The sequence below is a fragment of the Clupea harengus genome, chromosome 17 (genome assembly GCF_900700415.2).
Source record: "Clupea harengus chromosome 17, Ch_v2.0.2, whole genome shotgun sequence".
Lineage (NCBI taxonomy): Eukaryota > Metazoa > Chordata > Actinopteri > Clupeiformes > Clupeidae > Clupea > Clupea harengus.
In genome coordinates this window covers 27517835-27535833 of record NC_045168.1, presented here as the reverse complement: position 1 = coordinate 27535833, position 17999 = coordinate 27517835, and the positions used below count along the sequence as shown (strand labels likewise).

The 17999-nt window shown below is 43.2% G+C and overlaps 1 protein-coding gene across 1 annotated transcript in view; it reads right to left on the bottom strand.

Moving 5' to 3' along the window:
• Nucleotides 1–11867, bottom strand: part of vipr2 (vasoactive intestinal peptide receptor 2) — a 30882-nt gene extending 19015 nt beyond the window's left edge. The window contains exons 1-3 of the mRNA XM_031583817.2: nt 11598–11867; nt 7254–7356; nt 1965–2072 (exon numbers count right to left, since the gene is read on the bottom strand). Coding sequence (XP_031439677.1) covers nt 1965–2072; nt 7254–7356; nt 11598–11678 — 292 coding nt within the window. The 5' untranslated portion in view covers nt 11679–11867. The remainder of the gene's footprint in view (nt 1–1964; nt 2073–7253; nt 7357–11597) is intronic.
• Between the last annotated feature and the right edge of the window lie 6132 nt (nt 11868–17999).

The window sequence follows — 17999 nt, the reverse complement described above, 5'->3', positions numbered from 1 at the left end:
CATTGTTAAAGAGTTAGTTAGAGACAGCTCCCCAGGGGATCCATGATTAGCAACATTGTGGCGACCTGAGGGTTAAAAGATTGAACTGCGTATGTGAATGTCAGAACGCCTTCTCCAGTCGTGCGTGACAGAGCTCTTTGTGAACTCACCTAAGACTGTATTTGTACATCTCTTGAAACTCAGTAAACTCAACTGTACTCAAACCTATTGCTTCGTGGCGGTCTTTCACTTGATTCTCTGTAAACCAACACCTAGTTTTAGTATTATCTAACAGCTTCTTCTACTTTAACTTCATTTCCATTCTCTTTGCATACATTAGGTGTGTGGTTGGTCCAGATGTTGTTTGCTAATTGGCCTAATTAACACTTTGACTCTTCCAACATGATGTGAGCAGGTCAGGAGACATAAATAGAAAGAAAGGGGGGATGGAGAGAAGGATGGGGGGATGGAAGAGAAGGGTGGGGGGATGGAGAGAAGGGTAGGGGGGATGGAGAGAAGGGTAGGGGGATGGAAGAGAAGGATGGGGGGATGGAGAGAAAGAAAGGGGGGATGGAGAGAAGGATGGGGGGATGGAAGAGAAGGATGGGGGGGATGGAGAGAAAGAAAGAGGGATGGAGAGATGGATGGGGGGATGGAGAGAAGGGTAGGGGGGATGGAGAGAAAGAGAGAGGGATGGAGAGATGGATGGGGGGATGGAAGAGCTCAGGGGGGTAAGGGGGGGGGGAAGCGATGCAGTGGTTGGTGTGTGTGTGTGTGTGTGTGTGTGTGTGTGTGTGTGTGTGAGTGTGTGTGTGAGTGTGTGTGTGTGTGTGTGTGTGTGTGTGTGTGTGTGTGTGTGTGTGAAGAGCTCGGGGGGTAAGGGGGGGAAGCGATGCAGTGGTTAGGATACTTGGCTGGAACTCATGGGTCAGTGGGCACAGCGTAGGAGAAGGGATGAGTTGGGATTTTGCCAAGCCTTTCATTCCACCAGCCAACCCCACCCCTCCCATAGAACACATAGACACACATAGACACACATAGACACACACACACACACACACGCACACACACACACACACACACACACACACACACACGCACAAGTGCACACACACGCACAAGTGCACACACACGCACACACACGCACGCACACGTGCACTCACGCACGCACACACTCACGTGCACACACACGCACGCACGCACACGCGCACTCACACGCGCACTCACACGCGCACACACACACACACACACGCACACACAATTTTGCCTCAGCTTGAACACACACTTTCCATCTACATGTAAATATTCTGTATTCTGGAGCCCATCCACTCTCCACCCATTTAGCCCAGGCTAGTCGTGAAATGTTGGTGCTGATAATAACAGAGCAGTGATACTCTCAGAGTCAAACAGGAACGCTGATAAACACTGAAATATTTAGTCTAGAAACCAAATGAACACTCAAATCAGGCTGATGATGCACGATGAGATTACTTTCGATATCATGATAAAATATGACACGGAAGTATTTGCCAAAACAAACGCGTGTGCAAAAACATCCATAAATTCTTCCACGCGTGTTCCAAGTACATCACAATCATCATAATATTGCTTATTACATTGAGGTGCTGTGCATTCTGATGAAGAATTATGAGACAAAGTGACGGCGAAGAAGACTTATCCTCCAAATCTATATATATGGAATGCAAGCGCTGCTGTGAGGAATCAGCATGCGTCTGGCTCTGATTTTAAAAAAGCTCCGAGGTGTGTGTGTGAGTGTGTGTGAGTGTTTGTGTGTGTGTGTGTGTGTGTGAGTCTACGTGTGTGTGTGAGGTCTGTTCCTCACATCACTGGCTCTGGTTTAAAAAGCTCAGAGGTCTGTTCCTCACATCACTCGGCGTGCTTATCATCAGCAGCATGGATGTTTGAGAGGAGGAGAGACAAGGACAGAATACAGAAGAGCATGGGGCCGGGGTGTGTGTATGTACCGTCGGTGCCAAACAGGTTCCTGAGCACCTCTGGGCAGCTGATGGTGACCACCTCGCCCACCTCTGCATGGTGCCAGCACGAGATGTTATCCCACTCGCCCCTGCAACCTGAGGGAGAGTAATAATAATAATAATAACATAATAATAATAAACTTTATTTAATGCAGCTCAAAGTGCTTAACAGCAAATACATTACGTGCACAAAGAAATGACATGCACAGTGATCCACATAAAAATAGACATCAAATAAACATAAAAACTAGGATATAGTGCAAAAAATATATATATATATAATAGTAATAATAATAAGAGGAACAAACAATCAGACAACAGCATGGAAATGACCATCACATTTAGATCAGAAGAGTTCAGTCTTAATAATCAAAATCAAAAATATCAATTGAAATCATCAACATTTGTCAATGTCTTCCTGGACAACGTGAAGTATTATTGTAAGTTAGCAGCAGAATAAAAGAAATGTTATGTGCCAAACAGAGAACCTCTCATTCTATTCCTAAGGCAGGGGCAATAGGGTTAGGACAGGACATCCTGTGCAAACACTGATTTACTGATTGCTGCAATGCTACACCACTGCTTCTGGAACTCCTTCCTATACTTTAGAAAGGGAAGCTTCACATTTGTGGTGCCTTCAGGGCACCAACCAGCCCTCAGGGAGCCGCTGGGGTACACCGTCCTCCCCTAGGCCCCTTTTATCTGAAGCAAGATGGAGCTGGAGCTGGGTCAGGACCCCTTTAATTGCCACACCACACCCGCTCCTCTACCCGCTCCTCAGCCTGTGCCACCCTGGGGACAGGTCTGGGAACAGCCTGTCTGAGAGTTACAGCACTGTGTCTAGGATGAAGGGGTCTTCACTCTTCGCAGCAGGTGAAAAGTGAAGTCAGCCCTTCAATACAAAAGAAGGTGGATGGGATTGGAACTGTGGGTCCATAATGACCCCTGTGGTCATTTAAATGTACAACTACTGTTGTGTGACGTTTTGTGTAACCAATTTTGTGTTAACTTGACAGGTAAACTAAGGCTTAGTAAGAAGTCAAAAACAAGGGTAGTCAGAAACAAGTCTATAAAGCATGTCTTATAAAGTACCAGCAAGTTGAAGACACTTCTGTAGCTGGGGAGTGTGCTTAAAGATTCTTAAAACTCACAAAAAACAAAGTAAAGAGGTTTCTATTTTCCACGTAGCATCAGTTCCTCCACATATTTCAGAATAAAGTGTCTAAGGGATTTCAGTCCTGTACGCCAAACTGCCAAGCGCAGGCAGGTTCCCTCCTCTTACAGCAGGATTTGAATGACCCGTTTAACGTACTCAGCCCTGGTCTCTATTTTATTTCATGGGAAAACTAGCAACTGTCATTAGGCCACAGGTGACCACGAGCAAACAGAAAGGGGGCGATAAGGCCCTCGCTTATTTACCACACCTGACAAGAGGCCAAGCGGCCCTTTCCAGATGAGAGGAAATCAAATAAGCACATCTGTTAAATGACGACAACGCTCTCTCCTGTACGTACCCATGACCGAAAGACATCCGCTAAAGGTGATAGTTTTTCTTTGAGGTCTTTTTTTTCATGATGTATATACTAAGAATATGGCTGTCTAAATGTGCACTCTGTGCTCTTCATTTAGAACACTCATAAAGGGCGTAGAAACAAAACACCTGCCTCGCAGGACTGTCACACACTGTCATGGGATGTACACAAAACATAACATGAGGATAAATATATCGTACTCGTGGACTCGTGTGTCTAGATGAATCCTGATAGTATACATGCAGAGCCTCGGGGAGCGCTTAAGGCCTAAGCTGAGACTGTTTGACAACCTCATCGTCAAGAGGCATAAATGTTGACATATGAAACCAGCAAGCCCTAAGAATCCATGTGATTAAAACACGTGATCCACTCCAGTATAGATGTACTAAGGCCAACACGCATGTATTAGTGCTTTACCTTCCAGTTTTACAAGAAACACAACAGCTGTGACTCTTCGCCTGTGCACTCCAAGACTGCAGATGGTACTGAAACTGACCCAGCCATGCAAACCATTCTCTCTTCAGTGTTGTAAGCTTTGGACAAACACGTCTTTAGATGGGATAAACAAATGGCCAATCGGAGACAGGTCCTTGGTTTACACCATTCTCCCAAGGGGTCACAACACATGCAATGAGTCACCGCCTGCCAGAGACTTCTACTTGGTTGTTTTCTCCATATTCAGACCAAATAAGGATCCCCGTGTCAATCAGCTAGGACCACACAAATCGTCCTCCGCACTGGAGCTGCACAGCATTGGTGTGTTGCATTTGGCACACTGTTAGAAATTTGTGTGAAATTTTCACTTTTTTCACTGTGATTTGTATAGTACATTATATAGTATAACTGCTTTAAAAAAATGCATTACTTTAAAATCACAAATGCATTATGGGACATTGCAGGGTTAATTACATTAAGCTTAAGCAGCGTTTACTGTAACTCTGGTGTCCTGCATAGTACTGTGTATTTCCACAATTGTGTTGTGGAAAAATACAACCTTTTACTGTGAAAAGCTTGCTCTAGAGGCTTCAGACCTCTATAAAGTGCTTTAGGCTGTGCCATTTTTAATGGCACTATATCAATAAATGAAATGAATTTTAAATTAAATTAAAAAGCAGGAAAGAGCACTGATGCACGATGCATCAAGGTGTATGTCTGATTAGGCTGCACTACAGGTGTGTTTTTGAATCACATATATCTTTAAATAAGCTTCTATATCTAGACATGGCACATGAAGAGATACAGTCGGTCAGATGTGTTCACAGGTGTAGGATATCTAGAGTTTTCCATCCCAAAGAAGCTGTAGTGCTCACCTATCCATGTCTGAAGAAAAGCTGCAAAAAATTGTTGCATAGCATCTGAATTCAATCAAAAACCATCCAGCCAGAAAATGAAATGTAACGTAATGTCATTCTAACAGTACATTCCCAGTATGCATCTGAGTTAGTTTTAATTGATGTTGTAGAATTCTTTTTAAGGTGTGTTTGACAACCCATATGAATACCTGCAGCTCAGTTGGTAGAGGAGGGCCACAGCAACATTAAGACCATGGGTTCAATACCCTGCATGCATACAAACTGATAAAAATGTGTATTTTCTGGATAAAACCTCTGCTTTTAGAGGTTTGGTTTTGGATTCACCAGAAGTGTCAGCTGCCTAGCTGAGTGAGTCGGGTGGCCAACTCCAGAGCAGTTCTGCACAATAACTCAAGACCTGTTTCAGGTGTTTGTCCAACTCCAGAGCAGTTCTGCATAATAACTCAAGACCTGTTTCAGGTGTTTGTTGAATAGTCAATCACACACCAGCCTTACAAATGGGTTGTGCTGTAAACAAAAAAAACGGGGGTTGACAACCTCCACACTACAACTGCCATGTCCCTGATGAGATGAATGCACTGAGAACCAACCACTCGGAGGTCTAACGGTTGGAGGTCCAATCACCTTCAGTCTTTTTGTATTTTAAAGTAGTCTAATTGGTATCAGTAACAGTAGATCACTCTAAAACAAGATTACAATCATTTACTGGCCGATAGCTGCCAGTAAAACACTGCTGTTTGTTTACAGTAGGCTTATTCCTGATGTGGATTCAAAAACATTCTGAAAAAGTATTACAGTAACTTACTGTTGACTTTCTTCTGGTAATTTACTGGAGATAAAGTCAAACTTTTTTTTACAGCAGGCATCTTCTTACTGTGAATACTATGCTACACTATGTTACTGACCAATAGCTGCCAGTGTAGTTTTCACAGGAAATGGCTAACAGTACATCACAAGGATCAGGGTCTGAACTTGAAAGATGAAACTTGACCTTGGCTTATGCACAAGCCATCGCTTTACTGCGAACCCCCACTTGAAACTCAAAGAATACAGACATGCCACTTGTTTTGCATCCGTGAGAACTGTGCATAGCCATTGAAAAAGATAAGGGCAAATCAAAACACATAATAGTCCTGGAGCAGTATCGAGTTGGACAATTGTGCACTCTATTGTGCAACATTATTTCAAAGTAAATGAATGCATGTGAAAGCTGTGGAGTATGCGTCAGAGTTAACTGTCTGAGTGAGTTATTTTCCAGCATATTGACTCTGGGTTTAATGATAAATACACTGACCGACATCAGCTGTGACTCAAAATGACAGGAGCTGGGAAGCTTAAACGAAGAACTAGACGCTGTTCTCTTCTTTTCGCTTTGAAAAGAATGTCTCTCTTGTTTCTTTTGTTTCAGAGGACCAAATCAGTCTTTGTGGACCTGTACATTTTCATGGTCATATTTTTCAGCTCTCAGTTTCTCAAGGTTTCAACACTGAAGTTTTGAAAGGTCAATGACTACCACCAAGTCAGTTTTGATGTCATTGAAAGCAAGCAACCAAGACTTTTGTTTGAGAAGAGTGCAATAAATGTCTCAAAATATATATTTTTTTCAAAAGAAAAGAAAACTCAAGATAATGAAAGAGCACACACCTGTTGCCCATTCAGCGAAGATGGTTTGTCTGAAGAACAAGTAGAACTCTCTCCTTGAGCATTCCTTAGCGCTTTCATCCCAGCCCAACATTGGGGAGTTTCATATCTCTATTCCATTTCTGACTTTGCTCTTACATATGCTTCTCTCAGTTGAGGATGCACTGAGAAGCTAAACCTGACCGTACACTAGTGTACAAAGTTCTAAACTTCGCTCAAGGTTTGAGAGCCAAGTTGTCTCTGTCAAATAATCCCTTTCAAATCTCCTAATCATTATTCATATCATCATTCTCCCGATGTAAGTCACATACTTCATCGTCACCCAAATGAAAGCCAAGACAAATTTAAGGTGTAGCAAACGTCTTGGGCGCAAGCTCTGCATTTCAATTATCTCTAAGTCACAAAAGCAATCTATTTTATTCGGGGAGAGAGAAAAAAAAAGAAACATCATTTTAAGTGACAAATTGTCGCCATGAAGACAAAATTGGGCTCCCCCAAGTGATCTTCTGGAGCCGTTCTACAATGACAAACAAGGATCCTCTGAACGAGACACAGACAAAAGAAGGGAGGGGGATGCAGACTGAATGAAGATAAACACATTTCTTCTTTCCACCTCTGTTGACAACCTACACAGTGAGTCCAACGTGTGCTGCCCTTTAAAATGACAAGGTCAACAGTTGCATTCAATGTTCCACAAAGGATTAGATGTTGTAAACCGTCTGTACAGTTGGCATCACACAGTTACACTCCAAAATAATATAATAATTGAGCTATGACAGATCTGCGCTCACCTTGGATATTGAAAGGTAGCTGCTCCCCAAGTTTCTCAGAGCACTCCTTCTCTGCTCTCTGGACTTCAGACAGGAAGTGACACATTGGGTGTTTCCCACTCGCCTGGAGCAGAAAAAAGGGCAAAGGTCACCGGCACTGGTCTTACCCACTGACGTTCTACTCACACACTCTCAGAGCATCTCAGAGCATCCATGACTTCACCCACTCATCCACTTGGCCCATCCATCGAACGAGACTGACCATCAAGAAGAACATCCTCCTTGACCTCTTCAAGTCAATCCATTAGGATTAGCCTAATCCTAAATACCTCCGTATAGGTCTGTGGGTTATTTTTTGGGATGCCTTATATGCCCCTTTGTTCTTCTGAAGGGTAGAGAATAGCACTCTGGTGGCAATGTCAGCGGTCCAGTGTCAGTGGGTACGATTGAGAATGGGACTCTTATGGAATGTGCTGTACGCCATACAGGGAAAAGGGACATTTCAAAGGCCGGACCGAGTGGAAGTTAGTGTTTCTGGGGAATGGACAGAACATTGTGTCGATGTGAGTAGACATGTTGTGACGTGAACAGCTGGTCTAATACATTTGTTTCATGAATGAACGTGGATGTGAAGTGATGATATCCTTCTGAAAGGAATTCAAAATATATTTACCATATAGTGTGTGTGTGTGTGTGTGTGTGTGAGTGTGTGTGTGTGAGTGTGTGTGTGTGAGTGTGTGTATGTGTGTGTGTGTATGCGCACATTTCTATGTGTGTGTGTCATTTGTGTGTGTTTGCATACAGGTCTCTGTGTTTCGCTGTAACCTTTTAGCACAGGGTTTTCCTACAGTAACAAACACGGAATCTGCAGTAAACACTGCCAAGCCAACTACCCCACCCACCCCCGCCCCCCCCTCCCATCCACCATTACTCATCTCCCCCCCCCCCCAAAAAAGAGCCACGTCCCACACCCCCCTCCAGAGACGAGCAAGGGCAACCCGTTACATGTACAAAAAGTGACACGAAGACAAACAGCCACAGTCCTGCCCTCTCTTGTTTGAGGTGAGCTTTTTGACTCTTGAAATCACGGTGACTTTGTGTCGGCCTCTTTGGGTGAGACGAAGTGGAGACGCGTCTCGGCGGCCGGCGCCTCTGCCAAGCTCTCGTTTGTTATGATTTGCTTCTTGGCATTTATTCAACACGTTTCCATTTCCTCTGCCCCTGCTAGGATCACACAGCCTACACAGTGCTGTGTGGTAAAGCATAATAATAATAAGGGCTGTTTTTTTCTAAATTAAAGGAAATTGTTTAAATATTGTTCATTTCACTCATCTAATTCAGATTAGACAAGGATGTTTGAAAGGACTGCTCCTCTAATAAAAGTCATTTTTTTCACTTTTTGTGTCAATTTTGTTCCTAAAACTCATGAATTAGGACTCCCAATGAAGGTGTCCTAGCAGACATCCTTCCAGCTTTCACACCAGCCTCAAGGCTAAGGCACCGCCCTGACCTCCCTCTCCCTTCACACACGTCCAGAATGTCCGCTTATCCACCTATATAAACCTAGTTTCAGGCACACTTTTAACAAACGACTTTACACTTTTGTATTTGCAGAAAAGAACTATTTGGATCCTTTTGTCGTCAGTTTTATCTGCAGCAGACAGAAGAAGAGGTGTTTGACACCTTCTCTAAGTCACGGATGGTTCTATCTCAAGAGTCTCTGGATTCTGTTTCCCAGGACCACTGTTGAACGAGACTATCAGTCCTGCAGAGTTTGAGTGGAATCTACGTCTTTTTTTTCTAAATCTGGCTTTTAAAGGCTCAAAGTTGGATATGGTGTGAGAGTGAGGATGAAGTTCAGATGTCTTAGTGTTTCGAGAGTGAAAACATGAGAAGGGGAGAGTTTGCCAAAATTCTGCAGGCGGCCTCGGCTGCGATGTGAGCTCAACTTAGATTGAAATATTCCTTCCCAGTTACATCTGAAATAGAAGCCATTAACTACTCCGCTCTCTCCAATTCAGCTCATCTGACAGTCAACGGGGACATTCGCATACTGTGTAGATGATCACATTTCACAAAACACCTCTGGCTTGGGAACAAAAGCTACAAAACCTCCCGAAAAAAGCCCATCTGTGATCTGTCCTATAGTCCCCCATCACCAACACAAAACAGTGGGACCGAGCAGCCAAAGATTCATCTGCTTTCTAGAGACTATTCTCTTGATGTAAGTCATTTTCTAAAAGCCCTAAGAGAAAAGAGATGGAGAAAACGGATAAACCATATTTCAGTGCAAGTCGTCCTGATAAAAAGCTCCAAATAATTAAAAGGAGCTTTTATGAACCTTTAAAAGATATGTTGCCAGTAATATTCCTCCCTTAATAGCTAAATAAGGTCAGACATTACCACAACAAAACAATTCAGTAAACCCACAGGCTCCGGTTGACTGCCGACCACTCCTTAACCCAGGTGACTTCTGGTACTTGTTTGGCTCTTCATTCATCGTCCTTGATACAAACCCATGGCAGGACTGCATCATAGAAACGCTGTGTGTCAATTAGATGTTCGTGACCTCCACACTCCACCTCAAGAGACAAGGTCACTGTTAAGGTCTTATTAAGACTGCTATATCACAGATTAGGTTCTAAGGCTCTCAGGCTAGACGTCTCCAGAGAGTTTGTGATGAGGTTTGCTTGTGGTAGGACGCTGCAGATGAGAATTGGCTGAGGATTGTCTTGCCAAGTAGGTAGGACAAGAGGGTGGGGTATTTCTCATTACCAAAACAACCACGCCGGCTCAAAATTAATCCCTTTTCTCATCAACCCCACAAGACGTTCGTACCATTTTACATCATGAAGTATGATGACAATAAGGGTCAGCTGATGACAGATGGGATTTTTATTAGATGGAAGTAGAGAGCTCATGTAATTTTGTGATAATTTCGGAAAGGATTGACTGGGAATTATATTATATTTTCCTAAACTGGAAGTGCGTTTTAAAATTAATGAAGCATACCAGATGACTACTCAAACATGTTGCAGCTCCTCTTGTTGCTTTTGATGGGGATCCCATCACAATACACCTTATGTGCAGGAGGGCCAGTTTTGATCCAGGGATAAAAAACACAATCTTAGGGTATTTATGAGTCTGATGATGATGTCAAAAAGGCATTACGGTTGGTGCAGAGGGGATTGTATGGAAAATGTAGGCCTGTCCGTTGCCTAGGTTTTATGGTGGATTATGCTCAGGGATTCCACTGCAATATGCCTGGTGTTGTAGTTACTGTGAGACTGAGAACAGAACAAAGAGGCAGAGAGAAAATCATTTAACCCCAGATACCCCTTAGTAGCTCCGTGTTAAACCACGGCTGCCATACAAATGCACAGGCTAGAATTCTATAGATGCAAAGTTGTTGAATGTGTTCATCTTAAGGAAGGAAAGAGATTAGAAGGAGTAAATCCACTGCACAAAGAGATTAAAGAATGCCTTCATCTGACAGAGTACTTTTTGGCAGAACAAGATGGGAATACTCTGAACCAGTCTGCTAAGGTTTTTCACATACAGTAATTTGTATGCTATTGACATAGAAGATCAGACAGGAACCCCATTCAACCCCCTGTGCCAATATGTGCAACAGAAAATCAGCTCCCTATTGATTCATCAGAAAATAAACAAAACAAATGAACTCTGATTATTTGTCCTGACTCCTGGCTACCCGTCTAAACCCGTCTACGCCACTGTTTTTCGATGCATTTGACTGGTATAATCGCTTGCTTTCAAGACTTTCTCCAAGACAGGTCTGAAGTTTTATTGGACTGTCAAATCACTTTGACTTCACAGGGGACCTGGAGAGCACTTGTGCAGCACGGGTGGGAAGCCCCTCTGGGAAAACACCTGGGCTCTGTCGCCCGGGCAAATGCACAGTTCTCCAGAAAAGAAAAGAAATAAATTACTGCCGTGGGTGGTTTATAAATTCTGCAAAATTCTCCCTCCAAACTTGATCAAGACAGTTCTGACTACATAAGCCTACAGTGTCTGTAGCACGACAGAACTTTAATGTGCATCCAGTAGTGAAAGTCCAGTCGCGCGCTCCCGTAAGCGCGCACAAAACGCAAGCACTCGCATATTACACATGTTACCTCAAACATTCGCTTGACGAGTACGCCATTCGGAGGGCTAGTCAGCGCCAAAACAAAACCTAATGTAGATAATATTTCACTATATAATTTAAATTCTGTTTGAAATTGGCCAGTTTGTTAGCAATGTAACACCCAATACAGTCTACCGCTCGGCTGTCATCCAAATACATGTGTATCCGCCAAAGAATGTTTAGCTATCTTGAAAGTCCACACAGAGTTAGTTACTCACCAAAGAAAACAGCCAAAGTGATAAGAACACTGAAAGAGGCATCTTAATCTTTCGTTGAACCCAGAGCCCTCCAAAACTCATAGAAATCCAAGTAGGCAAAATTACACTTCCAGTTGTGAGACTACTTCATGTTTCCATAACTCTCGACAATACGATAAGAAAACGATTCAGAACATTACACTGTGGGGGGAAGGCTTGCAAATGCGACGAAAGAGACGAGTGTCTCTCAATTGGAAGGTAATCCCAGTGCAGTCTCCTCCCGCTCAATCGTCAATCGCTTTTATGAAGCTGTGCACGTCAGTTTGGCACCCTCCGTTTAAACAATGACATTTAACTCGTGACAGTTACAACATGCAGTCCTTTTCATGTCCGCAGTCATGCTATTTATATATATATATATATATATATATATATATTTGTACATAAAATGTCATATTTTCTCACTTGAAGCTGTTGGCATTGACGCCTGTTCGGCTCAATATATTTAAAATGAGGTTTCATGCTCAGGTAGTCCATGTAATAATATTACAATGGTGAATCTCGTGGGTCTGTTCAGAAATCTCGATTCGTCAAGCTATGGAAATTAGTTCTGAGACCATTCAAGCCTCGCTAAATTGCAATTTCAGCTGAAGGCGGGATATTAGTATTCCTTTCCTTCAAATGCCTTCTAATGAATAAAGCCGTGGAGAAACAGATATGCCTACCGCTATGAAAATTTATGGGATCTGAAACTTTTGTTATGTAACTGGCCGACACTGGCTTGCTGCACGGCGCAATCACAGTTTCTTCCAAGCAGTCCTACACACAAAATACTCGAAAACACGAGTGTTGATTTACAGTCTGCTCCATCCACTCAGGAATCTCCATAGCCAACCAATGGCTTTAATAATAATAATAATAATATTTACATTTTTTATAGCGCTTTTCTATATACCCAAAGTCGCTTTGACATTTTAGGACAAGCATGACAAGACAACACTAAAATATAACAAAAAGGGTCGGACAAACAGACAAACAGAACATTATATGAAAAAGAAAAGTAGCAACTAGTCTATTAGTGGAGGGGAGGGAGCAGGGGATGGTCAGGTAAAGGCGAGGTTGAACAGGATGGTCAGGTGAAGGCGAGATTGAACAGGTGGGTTTTGAGGGAGTGTTTAAATAGTTCTATGTTGGGAGCCAGGCGGATGGGGAGAGGGAGGTCGTTCCAGAGGGAGGGTGCAGCGGCAGAAAAGGCCCTGTCGCCCCAGGTCCGACGCTTAGTCCTGATGGTTTTGAGAGTGTTTGCGCCGGCGGACCTGAGGCAACGGGTAGGGGCGTGGAGGGGGAGGAGGTCAGAGAGGTAGGAAGGGGCCAGGTTATTGAGAGCTTTGAAGGTGATGAGTAGTATTTTAAAGTTGATCCTGTGTTTGACCGGGAGCCAGTGGAGGTTTCGGAGGACCGGGGTGATGTGTTCATAACGGCGGGTGGAGGTGAGCAGGCGAGTGGCAGAGTTTTGGACATATTGAAGTTTATTGAGGACAGTGTTTGGGGAGCCATATAGAATGCTGTTACAGTAATCCAGTCTGGAGGTTATGAGGGCATGAATCAGAGTTTGGGTGGAGTCGAAGGACAGAGAGGGCCGGAGGCGTGCAATGTTCTTGAGGTGGAAGAAGGCGGTTTTGGTGACGTGGTTGGCGTGGGGTAAGAAAGAGAGGGTGGGATTTAAGATGATACCAAGGTTACGGACCTGGGTGGAGGGGGTGATGGTGGAGCCGTCAATGTTGAGGGAGAAAGTCTGGGCTGAGTGGGTGAGGTGTTTAGGGCCGATAATGAGTATTTCAGATTTATTGCAGTTGAGTTTGAGAAAATTTTGTTGCATCCAAGATTTAATATCAGCAAGGCAGATGGTGAGAGTGGAGTGAGTGACTGAGGTGATGGTCTTAGAAGAGAGGTAGAGTTGAGTGTCGTCAGCGTAGCTATGGAAGTCGAGGCCGTGGCGACGGATGATTTGTCCAAGGGGAAGGATGTAAATGATGAAGAGGAGGGGACCAAGCACGGAACCTTGGGGAACACCGTGGGTGACTGGGGAGGTGGAGGATTTACAGTTGTTTATGGAAATGAATTGATGTCGGTCTGAGAGATAGGAGGTGAACCAGGAGAGGGCAGTGTCAGTTATGCCAAGGAAGTGCTGGAGACGTGAGAGGAGGATGGAGTGGTTGATGGTGTCAAATGCGGCGCTAAGGTCAAGGAGGATGAGGATGGTGAGGAAGCCAGAGTCAGCAGAGAGGAGTATATCGTTTGTGACTTTCAGTAGGGCAGTTTCTGTGCTGTGTTTGGCCATCGTCAGTAACAGATGATGTTGTACACTACCTGGAGGTGCTGATGCTATGGGTGATGCTGGTGTTTGTCTTAGCCAATCTACAGGCCAGGTGGTTGTGATAAAGTCCTAAGGGCTCCTGTGTTTGTTGTTTTCCAGGACTCTTGGAGATTACATTCTTTCCTCCTGAAAGAGTAGTAAAGGGCTCCTGTGTTTGTAACTTTCACTATTTTTACTATTTCAGAAGGGTTTTATTACTTTTATTCCTTTTATACCTTTTATAACTTGTATCATGTATTGCTCTTGCTGCTTGCTTTTATTGATTTTATGTAAAGCACTTTGAACTGCAACTCTTGTACGAAATGTGCTATATAAATAAAGTCTTACTTACTTACTTACTAATGCCTTCGGTTGGATGCTGAGCCAAGGAAAACCGCTCTAACATGTCACTGGAGCTTGGTCAGTCTCTAATGGCCCCTACCTTTTCACATCAGGGTTCCTCGAAGATATGGCCCAGGAAATGTGTCTCATGATTAGGCAAGCTGGACAACACATGGCAGGTGGGGCCTGTGTCAGTGGCATTCTGCACCAGCGGTGCTTGTATGCAGTCCTCACCCCTCTCTGCAAAGATACGACCAGGCATCAGGAGGAGGATGTAGATCCACCTGGGACTCAGACTGTGTTCTGATCAGGGTCTTGCAGCCATTCGAGGGCATTGTTACATGACTTGAGTTTTTTTTTTGCTTGTGTCTGTGGTCATCAACATCAGTGACAGTCCAGGTCCATTACAGACCAGGAGTATGGAGTCGCAATGGTCGGGTACTGACATCAGACAGCCAGGGGGGCAAAGTGACTTGTTGCTTTACTTAGCAGGGGATTGGATGCTGGCCCTTTAATCGTCTAGGATTTGAGGGAGTCTGCCACTCAGCTGCCTGTTTTGGCTTGCAAATAGTAGCATTTTCCTCTTTCTCCTCAGAATCATCCAGCAGCTTTGCACTGCTGGTGTTATACTTGGAGTGTCAGGATCATCAGCCCCACTCTCTCTACGATCTGTCAGAGCAGCGTGGAGAGAGAGGAGCGACCATGTGGATAAGCGTAAGCCCTTTTATTAATGCATCGAGGGCTAGCTCTGGTGCAGCAACATCTATCTGAGCGAGGCTTTGAACCGCATGTCAGATGGAGAGGCAGCTCCCTCATTTTCCGTGGTGGATTGGTGTTTTCCAAACCTAAGCGTGGCACTGATGACATGCTGTTTGCACAGCGTTTCAGGGAGAGGTGTGTGCAAACACAAAACGCTTTTCATTCCAATTTCTTTCTCGGCCACTCCTGCCTCTACAGTTGCAAAGTACCAGGGCCTACATTCTTAAGCGTTCACATTCCTGCAGCCAGTCCTCAAAAGGGCTGAAGGTGAGCACTTTTGATTTAAAACAGTGGATTTGGGAACGGAAAGGCTTTTCTTCTTCAATGTGATGACAATTTTACAGTGAAAAAAATACCATTGTCAGTGTCCTTCAATATTTTTTTCCACTTCTCTTATAATAGGCATTATTCTCTCAGCTACAACTAATGTTGTAAGCTTGGGAGAAAATCAGTTATTTTGATGAAAAAAAGGTATCTGCAACTCCAGACTCTTTGCTGACAAACCGGTTTCATGTTAACTTGCTCTGAGACTCAGTATATTGCTATGGCGCTGGAAACTAGCTATGTGTGGAAGATTGCACTGGATTGGGAGTGATTCCCAAGTCAGCCATCTTGAACACATATTACTACTACAGGTAATCTGAAACAGGATGCTCATGCATCGCATGCCGGGCGTGCCACAGTACATTCTACAGTTTCGCTGTCTGTATGATCTTTAAAGGTATTAAAAGCTATTCTTACATATTTTCCAGTGGATTGAACGATTTCGCAAACGTTTATATTGTATTCAATATAGTCACTCATCGGCAGATACTGTTGCAGGAACCAGCAGTGGTATATGGCGGCTGACACCTGACCCCCTCACTTCCCCTGGAAGGAAGGGTGTGATGCACCAGACAGAATCTAAGGTGACAGTCTGAAGCCTTTAGTGACAAACTTCAAAGGGCAGTGCTCGCAGATGCAGAGACAAATCAATAAACCACAGAACTGGAAGGAATAAGAGCAGTTTTGATTTGCCTGAGTAAGCACTTATCTCTCAAACCAGATGCTGCGCCGAAAAAAAAGACAGTAATGTCAAAAAAAAAGAATTTGACAAATGTATCAGCTGTCTCTTGAGCGTATGCGTTACTTTTGCTCTCAGCTAGACAATCCATTTTGCAAGATTTATTTATCTGACATCCGAAGAGGAACGTTAATTATCTACTTGGATGGACTGATTATCACAGAGGGAAACGGTCTCAGACTGTAATCTAATTAATATTTCGGTTCATCAGTGCATCAATAGGTGCATCTTCCTAGAAATATTCATACATAGATGCAAGTCATTTCGGTATGCGCATACTTTAGTTGCATAAAACTAAATTGTGTGCATTTTAAAAAGGATAATATCTGAAACAAACGGACTAGCCCCGGTGATCAGAGCTTTATGATCGCACATCAGTACACAGCATAGAGGTTATGGACATCTGTACAACAAATTAAGGAAAGGGCTGAGACAATACATTACAAATTTAGACATTATATTACAAATCATTACAGTTGAAGCTTCTGACATATTTGTTACAAGACATCACCCTGATGCAAATGTGGATCTATCTTCTCCGGCCATGCAAACAAAACAATCAAATGTATGTAAGGTAACATTCCAAATGGGTGTGCCAATCAATATCCAGTAATATCTGCCCTTTTTCCTCAATTCAAATTGAATCTGGACTTCGAACTGTTGTTCATCCGTTTTTTATCCAAAGGTTTGCAGACAATTCTACAGGATCACACTGACATCTACTGGTGATAATGTTGCTCTTGGTGAAAAGAATGGGTGTACTGTTTGGACATAGAGTACATCATTTATGCTTTTTGCATGAATGCATGAATTTATTTTGAATGTGAATACTTTCATTTAACACTTTAATATGACCACAGTGATGCTGTTTTAAAGACATGCAAAGATACGTCATTGTCTTTCGTATTCTTCCTCCGAAGCCTCTCAAACTACTTTTGGAGAGAGATAACAAAAGAGGCTAAATATATGATCTGGGTGTTTTGATGACATTGCAAGAATGTTACTCAGATGAGAGAAAGACATTTGTTAATTCAGGGACCTCGTATCAATTTTAAGAAGCTTACAGTAACTGCAACCTAGTCTAAGACTGTGTCCATTACATGATGATGATAAGTTTTCTGTTCAAAGACGTTTTTTCAAATCTGCCATGGCATCTGTTGAGCTATGAAGCTGCCATAACCAGACCAGCCTGCCAACAGAGTCCCTAATGGAGTCTGGGGGGCTTTTAGAGAAGGCAGCGGAGCAGCAGGACTACCTAACATCAGCCTTATATGGGATGTGTGTGGTGGCTGTGTTTACTCATTTATACTGTCATGAAAAGATGTGATCTTCAGACTGGGACCATGCTCTCCTGAATGTTATGATGTAGTCATGGCAACAGATTCCAGGGTGTGATCCAGTATTTGAGAGCTGGGCATATTTTGTGTTTGGTTCTTAGTTCTGCCAACATTTCCCATTAACTATGCGACAAATGCTCCTTACATAATTTGTGTTGCCTCTAAAGTGTCTAGGGTTTATTGGCTTTAGGTGAAGAAATATTGAGTGATAAGGTTATTAATTAAGCTTCGTTCTGCATTAAAGTCACTTATAATTGCATTTATAATTTCCAAAACCCAAGGACAATAATGTTACTATTTCTCAAGTAGGCTATATATTTATTTCGGAATATGGGACATTCGTTTGTATGACACATTCATTCACAGATTGTCCATTGATGTAAATGTCAGGAATACTATTCATCTTTTCACTAGGTGAAATCTTTTTGATGATGTGAAGGTGCTTGGAAACAGACATCCTGCATTCAATCTACAGACTAAACCTGTTATGACATACTGCCACAATAAAAGGAGGATTCCAAGGTGATTTCAAGGTGACAGTGAACTCACATGACCCAAAACACAGT